Source organism: Salmo salar, chromosome ssa18 (assembly GCF_905237065.1).
Source record: "Salmo salar chromosome ssa18, Ssal_v3.1, whole genome shotgun sequence".
In the NCBI taxonomy this organism is placed as follows: Eukaryota; Metazoa; Chordata; class Actinopteri; order Salmoniformes; family Salmonidae; genus Salmo; species Salmo salar.
In genome coordinates this window covers 6,030,105-6,045,414 of record NC_059459.1, presented here as the reverse complement: position 1 = coordinate 6,045,414, position 15,310 = coordinate 6,030,105, and the positions used below count along the sequence as shown (strand labels likewise).

The window sequence follows — 15,310 nt, the reverse complement described above, 5'->3', positions numbered from 1 at the left end:
AGGGTTTAGATAAAATATGTTTTGCTGAAGGGGGGGCCCATCTATTTACGTTTCAGGGGTCTGATTTTCTCAATGTAACCCTTATTATAAATAATGTTCACTCCCTTAAGCCAATTCCTTGTATACTGTTCAGCAAAAACTAGAACGGTAGAACGGAGCAGTCAATACCTGGCTGTCAGGTTGGCTTGTGCCCACAACCACACCCTCACCCCCCACTCCCTATAGGCATAATTGTGCTGCTTCTCCATTTCTGTGCCCATAATGGTGCCCATGAGTCTCTGTGTTGTTCTATTACTGTTACTGAGTCACCCCATTAGTACATGCTCTACCAACAACACTTGGGGCACTTGGGGCATGTGAGTAAGAGGAAATCAACTGTGAACAACCCAAGAGCGAGACGATGAGGCCTGTTTTTATGTTTACCCTAAAAAGGTCATCATATTTCTATCTTTCACACTTGTCTGAAAATGCATAATCATAAGGTTATTTTTAAAAACATGATGGTTTGGTTATGTATCATTAACAATACTTTATGTCTAACTGCACTGAGTATACCAAACCCCTCCCCCTTTTGCCCTCAGAACAGCCTTAATTTGTCAGGGCATGGACTCTACAAGGTGTCGAAAGTGTTCCACAGTGATGCTGGCCCATGTTGACTTCAATGCTTCCCACAGTTGTGTCAAGTTGGCTGGATGTCCTTTGGGTAGTCGACCATTCTTGATACCATTCTTGAGTATGAAAAACCCAGCAGCTTTGCAGTTCTTGACACAAACCGGTGCACCTGTCACCTACTACCATACCCCGTTTAAAGGCACTTAAATTCTTTGTCTTGCCCATTCACCCTCTGAATGACACACATACACAATCCATGTCTCAATTATCTCAATGCTTAAAAATCCTTCTTTAACCTGTCTCCTCCCCTTCATCTACACTGATTGAAGTGGATTTAACTACTGACATCACTAAGGGATCATAGCTTTCAACTGGATTCACCTGGTCAGTCTATGTAATGGAAAGAGCAGGTGTTTTAATGTTTTGTATACTCAGTGTATATTTTAAATGTTCAAGAGCATTTGAGGGCCCATAAGATGTAAGCCCCCCCCCACACACACACACACACACACCCCTCAGCCCTGTCTCATATGATGAAGTCATCATTGCTGCTGTCACGCAAGCACATGGTGACTGGAAACCTTCTGGAAGAAGCTACACAAACACATATACACACACACACTCATGGCGGAGGGCTGATTGATGGGTGGGTCGATGGCTCTGTCACCAGGGTGCTGATTGCACTGTGCCCCCTGCCTGCCCAGAGAGAGAGAGAGAGAGAGAGAGGTATAGAGGCAAAAGAAAAGGGGGAAAAGGGAGAGGGAATACATATTTTTCTGTGAGTCTCAGTAGTAATCTCTGGTTTTCTCTGTTGCAGAGTTAAACAATTTCATACTGTTCTCCATTCTGTCAGAGAGAGATGGAGAGGGAGGGGAGGTGAGGAGGGGAGGGGAGGGGAGGTCCTAGAAGGGAGTCTGGGGGGATGTACTCCCTCTCTCCTCCCCTCCCCTCCTCACCTCCCCCTTCTCCCTTTTCCATTTCCTGTCTTTGTCTGCTCCCTCCTTTCTCATCCACCCTCAAATGACCTCAACCCCCCTTCCCCTAGCCTCCCCCTTCCCTTCCCTCCCCTCCCTCAGTCCTAAACCACACTCTCAATGACCCCTCTCTTCTCTTGCCTCCTAAATCATTACAACTCACTTACACACTCTCCTCTCATATATCAACCCACCAACCTCAAATCACACACACGCATACACACACACACGCACACACACACACACACACACACACACATGCACAGTGCTCCCCTCTGTATGTGTCTCCACGATCTGTGTTGTAGATAGAAGCACTAACATTAGGGAGAGGAAGCCATTCAGTGGCCTAATGACAACTTTCCACATTGGGACTCTGGAATCAACCCAAAGTCCACAGGTCCCATCCTTTTTAACACTTGCTGGCAGTCGACAATGCAATCCTGACAAATGTTACTTTGCTACCCTAACGCTGTAAAGATGCATTCCCCAATACGCTAAGCCTTACAGGTCCCATACCTAACCAAAGTCCACAGGGCCAAATGTGCCAAATGTGATGGCTGTCAGAAAGCAGATGTTAGTGAAAGAGAGCAAGAACAGACAGATACAGAGACAGGAATGTGTTAATGGTCTATATCTTATTCATGCTTCAGATTTCTAAAGAAAGCCATGAGTATCAAACATAGATCTGTGTGCAGGTGCGCATCCACGTGTCCGTTGACATGATGCATGTAATGTCTTGCGTTCATGCTAAAGCCTAATTTATAGTTTTTCATAAGACAACGACATTATGCAAGTATGCAACTCAATTAACTATGCAAAATGGCGATCCTGCGTGATTGACTCAAATTGTGGGCTGCACATATTTTTGGTCCTCAAGTACGCGGAACAGCCATTGTAAGTAACTAATTGTGTACTTGCACTGTTTACTTACAGTACATAAGGCATATACTAAGCTTAAGTCTGAAAAGAGCATGGATGTGTTTTTTCAGGGGATTTGGGGGAAAAAATGATGGGTTCGGAAATGTGTGTTGCGAGGGTTGACGGGTAATGTAGTGTTTTGTGTGTGTGTTGCAGGGTGATCTATCTACAGGTCAGTATGAATGAAGGACTCTCCTACATCACCAGTTCTGTTCACATCACCACCATCGAATGTGTGAGTACAGCGATGTTCAACAACATAAACAAAGGCTCCAAAAATGACAGAATAATAATAATTGTCTGGAACGTCCTGTGTGGAAGCACCCCATGCTTCAATATACTTTGAATCCCTTATTTACTCAAGTGTTTCCTTTATTTTGTCAGTTACCTGTAGAATGAAGGGAGAGGTATCGCTCGAGTCGCAACAAAATTAAATATAACGTTGCGAATGACACAGTTTCATGTGTATAACATTTAAAGACCTGCATCACTATAATAAGAGCTTTTCCAGTTCTAAAGGGAAGTATTTGAGTGTTTTCGTGGCCTTTGTTCATGTGTTTTACGGGCTCCCATACTACACAACGAGGATGAAGAAGTGATTTGCTGTTTGGGGTTTCTCAAAAACATGTGAAATCACAAAAAAGGTGACTGGACCCTTCTATAACACACCATTTACATAAAAAATTGAGATTTTGTTGTTTAAAAAAAAGAACTTCTTTGGGGCGGCAGGTAGCCTAGTGGTTAGAGCGTTGGGCCAGTAACCAAAAGGTTACTTGATTGATTCCCCGAGCTGACAAGGTGAAAATCTGTCGTTCTGCCCCTGAACAAGGCAGTTAACCCAGTGTTCCTAGGCTGTCATTATAAGTAAGAATTTGTTCTTAACTTACTTGCATAGTTAAATAAATAAAAAATAAGCACTAAGCGATATTCTGAAATAGTAAGCAACATTCAGCAACACATATCCTGAAGCAATTAAAAATAATGTTTGTTGGTATAATTTTGCCCTTTTTGTATTTCTGTACTTCCTATAGTTTCCTCCTCTTTTTTTCCTCCACCTATTCTCTGCGGTCTCCTCTGCTCTCTCTGTCATCAGAGGAGGCTGTGAGTATGTTCTCTCTTTCATCTTTTGATCTGTCTGTAGTCACACCAGAACTGTACCTTAATCCAGTAAATAGGCCCCTTCAATCTCATCTCAGTCTAACTCCAAACAAGATACCATATTGGTTTGCAATTACACCTTTGCTGTGTCTCTCTGTGTAGTTTGATGGGACCATCCTGCTGATCTCATTGCTAGTTCTGACACTTTTGTTGGGCCTGCTGTTCATGTGGTGGTTCTGGCCCCTCTGCTGCACCTTGGTAAGACTAGCTCTTGTGTCTTCATTCAGTAGATTCAGGGGTATTACTATGGGAATTGTAGTTATTTTGCGTATAGAGAGGGAGGATGTTTTGTTGTGTTTAATGTATCTTCTTCCTGATTTACTTGTTCAATGTGAATGGTTCTCTCTCCAGGTCATACAAGAGCCCCCACCACCTCCTCTCCCAGAGCCAGTAAGTCACACACATAGATATTCTAAAATTCAGTTTTCCTGATGTTGCTAGGATGCAAATGTCCATTCTAGTGTTATATTTAACTATGTGGTCACCCAAGGAAACCCCTCTACATGTCTGAATGTTTACACAGCGTGCACCTCCACTCCCATACTCATATTTATACAAATAAAACCTTTAATTTAAACCTCAACTTCTAACTAACTCTTCCCATGTCAGGAGTCTGATGATGAAGATGGTATGCCCAAAATGCGATGGCCCACAGTGGACGCATCCTATTACGGAGGGAGAGGGGTGGGGGGCATCAAACGCATGGAGGTACACCTTCGAGCGCGCACACACACACACACACACACACACACACACACACACACACACACACATACACAAATTATAGCAGTGCCGACCCTGTGCGGAAATAGATATCAGATAGTATAGTACTGTCTGAAAGGAATTCCTGTCGTGTGTGTGTGTGTGTGTGCGTGCGTGCGTGCGTGTGTGTGCGTGTAGGTGCGGTGGGGGGATAAAGGCTCTACAGAGGAAGGGGCTAAGCTAGACAAGCCTAAGAATGCAGTGGTGAAGATGCCTGAACAGGAGTATGAAGCGTACCAACCCAAACCACGCACACCCAAGCCCTGGAAACCTCCTCAGGACAGGAGGTGGTACACACCTATACAGGTAACACACAAACATAGAACATTGCTAGCTCATTAGGGTTTCAAAACACAATACCCCATAATGACAAAGCGAAAACTGTTTTTTAAAATGTGTTGCAAATTTTTTACAAATAAAATACAGAAATACCTTATTTACATAAGTATTCAGACCCTTTGATATGAGAGTCGAAATTGAGCTCAGGTGCATCCTGTGTCCCTTCATCATCCTCAAGATGTTTCTACAACTTGATTGGAGTCCACCTGTGGTAAATTCAATTGATTGGACATGATTTTGAAAGGCACACACCCGTCTAAATAAGGTCCCACAGTTGACAGTGCATGTCAGAGCTAAAACCAAGCCATGAGGTCGAAGGAATTGTCCGTAGAGCTTAGACAGGATTGTGGTCAAGGCACAGATCTGGGGAAGGGTACCAAAACATTTGCAGTATTTAAGGTCCCCAAGAACACAGTGGCCTCCATCATTCTTAAATGGAAGAAGTTTGGAACCAGGAAGACTTTTCCTAGAGCTGGCCGTCCGGCCAAACTGAGCAATTGGGGGAGAAGGGCCTTGGTCAGGGAGGTGACCAAGAACCCGATGGTGACTCTAACAGAGCTCCAGCGTTCCTCTGTGGAGATGGGAGAATCTTCCAGAAGGACAACCATCTCTGTAGCACTCCAACAATCAGGCCTTTATGGTAGAGTAGCCAGATGGATGCCACTCCTCAGTAAAAGGCACATGACAGCCTGCTTGGAATTTGCTAAAAGGCACCTAAAGTATTCTCAGACCATGAGAAACAAGATCTGATCTGGTCTGATGAATCTAAGAGTGAACTCTTTGGCCTGAATGCCAAGCGTCAAGTCTGGAGGAAACCTGGCACCATCCCTACGGTGAAGCATGGTGGTGGCAGCATCATGCTGTGGGGATGTTTTTCTGTGGCAGAGACTGGGAGACTAGTCAGGATTGAGGGAAAGATGAACAGAGCAAAGTACAGAGAGATCCTTAATGAAAACCTGTTCCAGAGCGCTCAGGACCTCAGACTGGGGGCGAAAGTTCACCTTCCAACAGGACAACGACCCTAAGCACACAGCCAAGACAATGCAAGAGTGGCTTCGGGACAGTCTCTGAATGTCCTTGAGTGGCCCAGCCCGGACTTGAACCCGATCGAACATCTCTGGAGAGCCGTGAAAATATCTGTCCAGTGACGCTTCCCATCCAACTTTACAGACATTGAGAGGATCTTCAGAGAAGAATGGGAGAAACTTCCCAAATACAGGTGTGCCAAGCTTGTAGTGTCATGCCCAAGAAGACTCAAGGTTGTAATCACTACCAAAGGTGCTTTAAAAAAGTACTGAGTAAATGGTCTGAATACATATGCAAATGTGATATCTTCACTTCTTCACTCTTCTCTTTTTTATTCACTCTCTTATTCCTCCTCTTCCTCCCCAGCTAATAATGTTTTTGAAATAATATGTTACCCAAATGTTTGAGTTTCCAGTTTTCCATTAGTTAGGGGAACATTCCATCTATGTTAACAAAAACCTTCAGAGAATTTATTTTGCATTATTTGGTGTTAAAGATAGGAGAACATTCCCTTAAGGTCAAGCAGAACATCTATATATCTACGTGGTTACAATGTTCTCAGAATATTTAGTGCCTTAAAGTATTCACACCCCTTGACTTTTTCCACATTTTGCTTTGATACAAGATGGGATTAAAATTGATTTAATTCAATTTTTTGTCGACAATCTACACAAAATCCTGAAAGTGGAAGATAAATTCTAACATTTGCAAAACATTCCTACAAATACAGTATATCTTGATTACATAAGTTTTCAACACCCTGAGTCAATACATGTTAGAATCACCTTTGGCAGCGATTACAGCTGTGAGTCTTTCTGGGTAAGTCTCTAAATCAAATCAAATCAAATTTATTTATATAGCCCTTCGTACATCAGCTGATATCTCAAAGTGCTGTACAGAAACCCAGCCTAAAACCCCAAACAGCAAGCAATGCATGTGAAAGAAGCACGGTGGCTAGGAAAAACTCCCTAGGAAAAACTCCCTAGAAAGGCCAAAAACCTAGGAAGAAACCTAGAGAGGAACCAGGCTATGAGGGGTGGCCAGTCCTCTTCTGGCTGTGCAGGGTGGATATTATAACAGAACATGGTCAAGATGTTAAAATGTTCATAAATGACCAGCATGGTCAAATAATAATAATCATAGTAGTTGTCGAGGGTGCAACAAGCACGTCCGGTGAACAGGTCAGGGTTCCATAGCCGCAGGCAGAACAGTTGAAACTGGAGCAGCAGCACGGCCAGGTGGACTGGGGACAGCAATGAGTCATCATACCAGGTAGTCCTGAGGCATGGTCCTAGGGCTCAGGTCCTCCGAGAGAAAGACAGAAAGAGAGAGAGAATTAGAGAGAGCATATTTAAATTCACACAGGACACCGGATAAGACAAGAGAAATACTCCAGATGTAACAGACTGACCCTAGCCCCCCGACACATAAACTACTGCAGCATAAATACTGGAGGCTGAGACAGAAGGGATCAGAAGACACTGTGGCCCCATCCGATGATACCCCCGGACAGGGCCAAACAGGCAGGATATAACCCCACCCACTTTGCCAAAGCACAGCCCCTACACCACTAGAGGGATGTCTCCAACCACCAACTTACCGTCCTAAGACAAGGCCGAGTATAGCCCACAACGATCTCCGCCATGGCACAACCCAAGGGGGGCGCCAACCCAGACAGGAAGACCACGTCAGTGACTCAACCCACTCAAGTGACGCACCCCTCCCATGGACGGCATGGAAGAACACCAGTAAGCCAGTGACTCAGCCCCTGTAAAAGGGTTAGAGGCAGAGAATCCCAGTGGAAAGAGGGGAACCGGCAAGGCAGAGATAGCAAGGGCGGTTCGTTGCTCTAGCCTTTCCGTTCACCTTCACACTCCTGGGCCAGACTATACTTAATCATAGGACCTACTGAAGAGATAAGGTTGAGACTGAGTCTGCGTCTCTCACATTGGTAGGCAGACCATTCCATAAAAATGGAGCTCTATAGGAGAAAGCCCTACCTCCAGCCGTTTGCTTAGAAATTCTAGGGACAATTAGGAGGCCTGCGTCTTGTGACCGTAGCGTACGTGTAGGTATGTACGGCAGGACCAAATCGGAAAGATAGGTAGGAGCAAGGCCATGTAATGCTTTGTAGGTTAGCAGTAAAACCTTGAAATCAGCCCTTGCCTTAACAGGAAGCCAGTGTAGGGAGGCTAGCACTGGAGTAATATGATCAAATTTTTTGGTTCTAGTCAGGATTTTAGCAGCCGTATTTAGCACTAACTGAAGTTTATTTAGTGCTTTATCCGGGTAGTCGGAAAGTAGAGCATTGCAGTAGTCCAGCCTAGAAGTAACAAAAGCATGGATTAATTTTTCTGCGTCATTTTTGGACAGAAAGTTTCTGATTTTTGCAATGTTACGTAGATGGAAAAAAGCTGTCCTTGAAACAGTCTTGATATGTTCTTCAAAAGAGAGATCAGGGTCCAGAGTAACGCCGAGGTCCTTCACAGTTTTATTTGAGACGACTGTACAACCATCCAGATTAATTGTCAGATTCAACAGAAGATCTCTTTGTTTCTTGGGACCTAGAACAAGCATCTCTGTTTTGTCCGAGTTTAAAAGTAGAAAGTTTGCAGCCATCCACTTCTTTATGTCTGAAACACAGGCTTCTAGCGAGGGCAATTTTGGGGCTTCACCATGTTTCATTGAAATGTACAGCTGTGTGTCGTCCGCATAGCAGTGAAATTTAACATTATGTTTTCGAATGACATCCCCAAGAGGTAAAATATATAGTGAAAACAATAGTGGTCCTAAAACGGAACCTTGAGGAACACCGAAATTTACAATTGATTTGTCAGAGGACAAACCATTCACAGAGACAAACTGATATCTTTCCGACAGATAAGATCTAAACCAGGCCAGAACTTGTCCATGTAGACCAATTTGGGTTTCCAATCTCTCCAAAAGAATGTGGTGATCGATGGTATCAAAAGCGGCACTAAGATCTAGGAGCACGAGGACAGATGCAGAGCCTCGGTCTGACGTCATTAAAAGGTCATTTACCACCTTCACAAGTGCAGTCTCAGTGCTATGATGGGGTCTAAAACCAGACTGAAGCGTTTCGTATACATTGTTTGTCTTCAGGAAGGCAGTGAGTTGCTGTGCAACAGCTTTTTCAAAATTTTTTGAGAGGAATGGAAGATTCGATATAGGCCGATTCGTTTTTTATAATTTCTGGGTCAAGATTCGGCTTTTTCAAGAGAGGCTTTATTACTGCCACTTTTAGTGAGCTTGGTACACATCCGGTGGATAGAGAGCCGTTTATTATGTTCAACATAGGAGGGCCAAGCACAGGAAGCAGCTCTTTCAGTAGTTTAGTTGGAATAGGGTCCAGTATGCAGCTTGAGGGTTTGGAGGCCATGATTATTTTCATCATTGTGTCAAGAGATATAGTACTAAAACACTTTAGTATCTCCCTTGATCCTAGGTCCTGGCAGAGTTGTGTAGACTCAGGACAATGGAGCTTTGGAGGAATACCCAGATTTAAAGAGGAGTCCGTAATTTGCTTTCTAATGATCATGATCTTTTCCTCAAAGAAGTTCATAAATGTATTACTGCTGAAGTGAAAGCCATCCTACATTTGCGAAGGCTTTTAGTTAGCTTTGCGACAGTATCAAAAATAAATTTCGGATTGTTCTTATTTTCCTCAATTAAGTTGGAAAAATAGGATGATCGAGCAGCAGTGAGGGCTCTTCGATACTGCACGGTACTGTCTTTCCAAGCTAGTCGGAAGACTTCCAGTTTGGTGTGGCGCCATTTCCGTTCCAATTTTCTGGAAGCTTGCTTCAGAGCTCGTGTATTTTCTGTATACCAGGGAGCTAGTTTCTTATGACAGATGTTTTTACTTTTTAGTGGTGCAACTGCATCTAGGGTATTGCACAAGGTTAAATTGAGTTCCTCGGTTAGGTGGTTAACTGATTTTTGTCCTCTGACGTCCTTGGGTAGGCAGAGGGAGTCTGGAAGGGCATCAAGGAATCTTTGGGTTGTCTGAGAATTTATAGCACGACTTTTAATGCTCCTTGGTTGGGGTCTGAGCAGATTATTTGTTGCGATTGCAAACGCAATAAAATGGTGGTCCGATAATCCAGGATTATGAGGAAAAACATTAAGATCCACAACATTTATTCCATGGGACAAAACTAGGTCCAGAGTATGACTGTGGCAGTGAGTAGGTCCAGAGACATGTTGGACAAAACCCACTGAGTCGATGATGGCTCCGAAAGCCTTTTGGAGTGGGTCTGTGGACTTTTCCATGTGAAGGTTAAAGTCACCAAAAATTTGAATATTATCTGCTATGACTACAAGATCCGATAGGAATTCAGGGAACTCAGTGAGGAACACTGCATATGGCCCAGGAGGCCTGTAAACAGTAGCTATAAAAAGTGAGTGAGTAGGCTGCATAGATTTCATGACTAGAAGCTCAAAAGACGAAAACGTCATTGTTTTTTTTTTGTAAATTGAAATTTGCTATCGTAAATGTTAGCAACACCTCCGCCTTTGCCGGATGCACAGGGGGTATGGTCACTAGTGTAACCAGGGGATGAGGCGTCATTTAACACAGTAAATTCATCAGGCTTAAGCCATGTTTCAGTCAGGCCAATCACATCAAGATTATGATCAGTGATTAGTTCATTGACTATAACTGCCTTGGAAGTGAAGGATCTAACATTAAGTAACCCAATTTTGAGATGTGAGGTATCACAATCTCTTTCAATAATGGCAGGAATGGAGGAGGTCTTTATACTAGTGAGATTTCTAAAGCGAACACCGCCATTTTTAATTTTGCCCAACCTAGATCGAGGCACAGACACGGTCTCAATGGGGAAAGCTGAGCTGACTACGCTGACTGTGCTAGTGGCAGACTCCACTAAGCTGGCAGGCTGGCTAACAGCCTGCTGCCTGGCCTGCACCCTATTTCATTGTGGAGCTAGAGGAGTTAGAGCCCTGTCTATGTTCGTAGATAAGATGAGAGCACCCCTCCAGCTAGGATGGAGTCCGTCACTCCTCAACAGGCCAGGCTTGGTCCTGTTTGTCGGTGAGTCCCAGAAAGAGGGCCAATTATCTACAAATTCTATCTTTTGGGAGGGGCAGAAAACAGTTTTCAACCAGCGATTGAGTTGTGAGACTCTGCTGTAGAGCTCATCACTCCCCCTAACTGGGCGGGGGCCAGAGACAATTAATCGATGCCGACACATCTTTCTAGCTGATTTACACGCTGAAGCTATGTTGCGCTTGGTGACCTCTGACTGTTTCACCTCTGCACACCTGGATTGTACAATATTTGCACATTATTCTTTTCAAAATTATTCAAGCTCTGTCAAATTGGTTGTTGAAAATTGCTAGACATCCATTTTCAAGTCTTGCCATAGATTTTCAAGACGATTTAAGTCAAAACTGTAACTAGGTCCACTCAGGAACATTCAGTATCTTCAACTCCAGTGTGTAGTTGGCCTTGTGTTTTAGGTTATTGTCCGGCTGAAAGGTGAATTTGTCTCCCGGTGTCTGTTGGAAAGCAGACGGTCCCAGGATTATAGGGTTTTGCTTGTGCTTAGCTCTATTCCATTTCTTTTTATCTTAAAAAACTCCCTAGTCCTTGGTGATGACAAGCATACCCATAACCAGATGCAGCCACCACCATGCTTCAAAACATGAAGAGTTTTACTCAGTGATGTGTTGTGTTGGAGTTGACCTGAACATAACACTTTGTATTCAGGGCATAAAGTTAATTTTTTTGCTACATTTTTTGCAGTTTTACTTTAGTGCCTTATTGCAAACAGGATGCATGTTTTGTAATATTTGTATTCTGTACCAGCTTCCTTCTTTTCACTCTGTCGTTTAGGGTAGTATTGTGGAGTAACTACAATGTTGTTGATCCATCCTCAGTTTTCTCCTATCACAGCCGTTAAACTCGGTAACTGTTTTAAAGTCACCAAGTCATGATGAAATCCCTGAGTGGTTTCCTTCCTCTCCGGGAACTGAGTTAGGAAGGATGCCTGTATCTTTGTAGTGACTGGGTGTATTGATACACCATCCAAAGTTTAATTAATAACTTCACCATTCTCAAAGGAATATTCTTGTCTGCTATTTTTTTTTTCCATCTACCAATAGGTGCCCTTCTTTGCGGGGCATTGGAAAACTGTGGCCTCTGTGGTTGAATCGGGTTTTGAAATTCACTGCTCAACTGAGGGACCTTACAGATAATTGTGTGTGTGGGGTAAAGAGATGAGGTAGTCATTCAGAAATCATGTTAAACACTATTATTGCACACAGAGTGAATCCATGCAATTTATTATGTAACTTGTTAAGCACATTTTTACTCTTGTACTAATTTACGCTTGCCATAACAAAGGGGTTGAATACTTATTGAAAAAGTACGTTTCTGAAAATTTCTGGAAAAACAATTGGCATCATTATACAAAGACACTTTATTTATCCCTTAAAACCAATTAAATGTAACTAAATGTACTGTAATCAGAAATGCAATCTACGTAATCCCCAAAAGTAATTATTTATCATGAGAGAGCCATAAACAATCACTAGAAATGCTGCATACTGCAAGAAAGGTTAAAATCTAGCCTGTCTGGTAAAAATAGTTATAAATTAATGAGGGGTAGTCACTTTTGTGGACACAAGCTCAAGTACACAGTACAAATATGATAAAAAATATGAAAAGATGAAATATTTTATGATGTATTTCCTATTCAATTCAACTGTATGAATGAGGCTTAAAATGACTTATATGCTTTCTAAATATGGTGTATGGTGTTTCCTCCGACACATTGGTGTGGCTGGCTTCCAGGTTAAGCGGGCATTGTGTCAAGAAACAGTGCGGCTTGGCGGGGTCATGTGTCGGAGGACGCATGACTCTCGACCTTGTTTCCTCCGACACAATGGTGCAGCTGGCTTCTGGGTTAAGCGAGCAGTGTGTCAAGAAGCAGAGCGGCTTGGTGGGGTCGTGTTTTCGGAGGACGCACGGTTCTCGAACTTTGCCTCTCCCGAATCCATACAGGAGTTGCAGCGATGGGACAAGACTGTAACTACCAATTGGATACCATGAAATTGGGGAGAAAAAGGGGTAAAAAAAAAACACGTTGCATGTTTGGTGAATATTTTTTAATGGTCTCTCTTGATGAAAACGTCTGCCCACATCGCTGTGAACGTTTCACAGAGCTCTACCTTTGCTTCCTGAACTTGTTAGGAACTCGCCTTTCATCTCATATTAAACAGAAAGTTTTTTTACATTTTAGATTAATGGCTATAAATCGATCTCTGAATGTGCTACCATGACAACACCACTCCCTCCTGCTGTGCTATAATGTAAGGGTTGCAGGCATGTGCTTTGTCAGTGGTTGTGATATATGGTTCAGCCAGGAGTTGATGGACAGTCGAAAGAGTGAATGAAATGGTAGGAGAGACATCCCAGCTGCAAGTGGTTTCAGATTTCACATCCTACATCACACAGGCTCAGAAAATATACTACTGTGTCCGGGGAAAACAGGGCTATCGCTTAATGCAAGCTATTTGGTACCAGAACCATGCATGTCCCCTAAACAGGGGACTTTACCTCTAAGAGGTTTTAAGTCTTTATGCAATGTGGAATTCTCATGTGAAGGGTTGGACGTGTTGCACAGCAGCCGGCTTTCTTCAGCTTCAGATCTGAATATCAAACAGAAGTCGTCATACCTACTGGAAAAGTCATATGATTTACCTTCTTCATATACTGTACCTTATGTCATATGGTATCTTGGTCTGCATGGTTGGCGCTGGTTAGAATAGCCAGTAGAATGTTCCATATTGAACATTTTGTTAGAGGGTATCTGTCTGCTGGTTCCACACACTCTGTTTCTGCTTCTGACCTTGTGACACTTTCAAGCCACTGGCTTAATATCTTATCCCCCTCACTTATCTTAATCCTTTATGTTGCAATGCTGGTGGCATCTTGATCCATATCAACTCATCTCTTTTTCTCCAGGCTTTTTATCAAGCCGGACTTACTTATCCATCCATCTTTCCTTCCTACTACAGCTTCCTTTCTGTTGCAATTCTAGCCTCTGACCATTTAAACTTCTTCCACTAGCATAAAAAAAACACTTTTAGATAACTGCATGAGTCAAACACACAAGGAACTTTATACATTTTGTAGTTAGAGGTTCAAGCATTAACGTTGCAAGAAACTATGGCTTTTTCATTTTGTGACAAAACTTAAATTACCTCAACATTGTATTTGGTGTTGATCAGTCAAGCTGTTCCAGACAAAAATACATTTAAAGACCTGTGTTGATTGACAGTTTGCTGGTCCAATCAGAGGGCCGAGTGTTCGTTTCACTAGTCGATGTTGCACGTTTTTTGCGAGGGCGATACTGCAGCTACTCTCTTTGGCTGTGTGGAGAGTTTAGTTTAGAAGGATCCCCCATTAGCTACTGCACATGCAGCAGCTACTCTTCCTGGGGTCCACATAAAACGTACAAATGCATGACAAAGTACAGAACAGTTATATACAAGGACATTACATTCCCCCAAATAAATAAATATATGTACTGTATGTATATTGGAAAGACACCAACAAAAATACTATTTACACATTATTCATACATACATATTCAAATTCTTATATAGAGTTAAATTCGATCTTTCGAAAGAAGAGAGGCGCTGTGATACAATATGTTCTTTTATCTGTTTTTTTAAAGCTAAACTTGCGTTTTGCCTGATTAACCTCAGGTGGCGAAGCATTAAACAATGACATTGCTCTATACATAACTGAGCGACACATTAAATCTGTTTTTGGCTTGGGTACCGTGAAGAAACCCATAGTGGCAGGCCTGGTGGGGTATGTACAATACCAGTCAAAAGTTTTTCTTTATTTTTACTATTTTCAAATATAATCTCAAATATAAATATATTTGTTTAACACTTTTTTGGTTACTACATGATTCCATATGTGTTATTTCATAGTTTTTTATTTCACCTTTATTTAACCAGGTAAGCTAGTTGAGAACAAGTTCTCATTTACAACTGTGACCTGGCCAAGATAAAGCAAAGCAGTGCGACACAAACAACAACACAGAGTTACACATGGTATAAACAAGCGTACAGTCAATAACACAATAGAAAAAAAGAAAGTCTATATACAGTGTGTGCAAATGGCGTGAGGAGGTAAGGCAATAAATAGGCCATAGTAGCGAAGTAATTACAATTTAGCAGATTAACACTGGAGTGATAGATGAGCAGATGATGATGTGCAAGTAGAGATACTGGTGTGCAAAAGAGCAGAGAAGTAAATAAAAACAATATGGGGATGAGGTAGGTAGATTGGATGGGATATTTACAGATGTACTATGTACAGCTGCAGCGATCGGTTAGCTTCTCAGATTGCTGATTTTTAAAGTTAGTGAGGGAAATATAAGTCTCCAGCTTCAGCGATTTTTGCAATTCGTTCCAGTCACTAGCAGCAGAGAACTGGAAAGAAAGGTGGCCAAAGGAGG

General features: G+C 42.5%; 1 protein-coding gene across 3 annotated transcripts in view; it reads left to right on the top strand.

The window, feature by feature from the left end:
- LOC106576849 (anthrax toxin receptor 1) overlaps positions 1-15,310 on the top strand; it is a 75,147-nt gene that overhangs the window by 28,699 nt on the left and 31,138 nt on the right. For all 3 annotated transcript variants that reach the window (XM_045700681.1, XM_014154325.2, XM_045700683.1), the window contains 5 exons: positions 2,661-2,739; positions 3,765-3,860; positions 4,014-4,052; positions 4,272-4,370; positions 4,563-4,730. In XM_045700681.1, the coding sequence (XP_045556637.1) occupies positions 2,661-2,739; positions 3,765-3,860; positions 4,014-4,052; positions 4,272-4,370; positions 4,563-4,730 (481 nt within the window). The remainder of the gene's footprint in view (positions 1-2,660; positions 2,740-3,764; positions 3,861-4,013; positions 4,053-4,271; positions 4,371-4,562; positions 4,731-15,310) is intronic.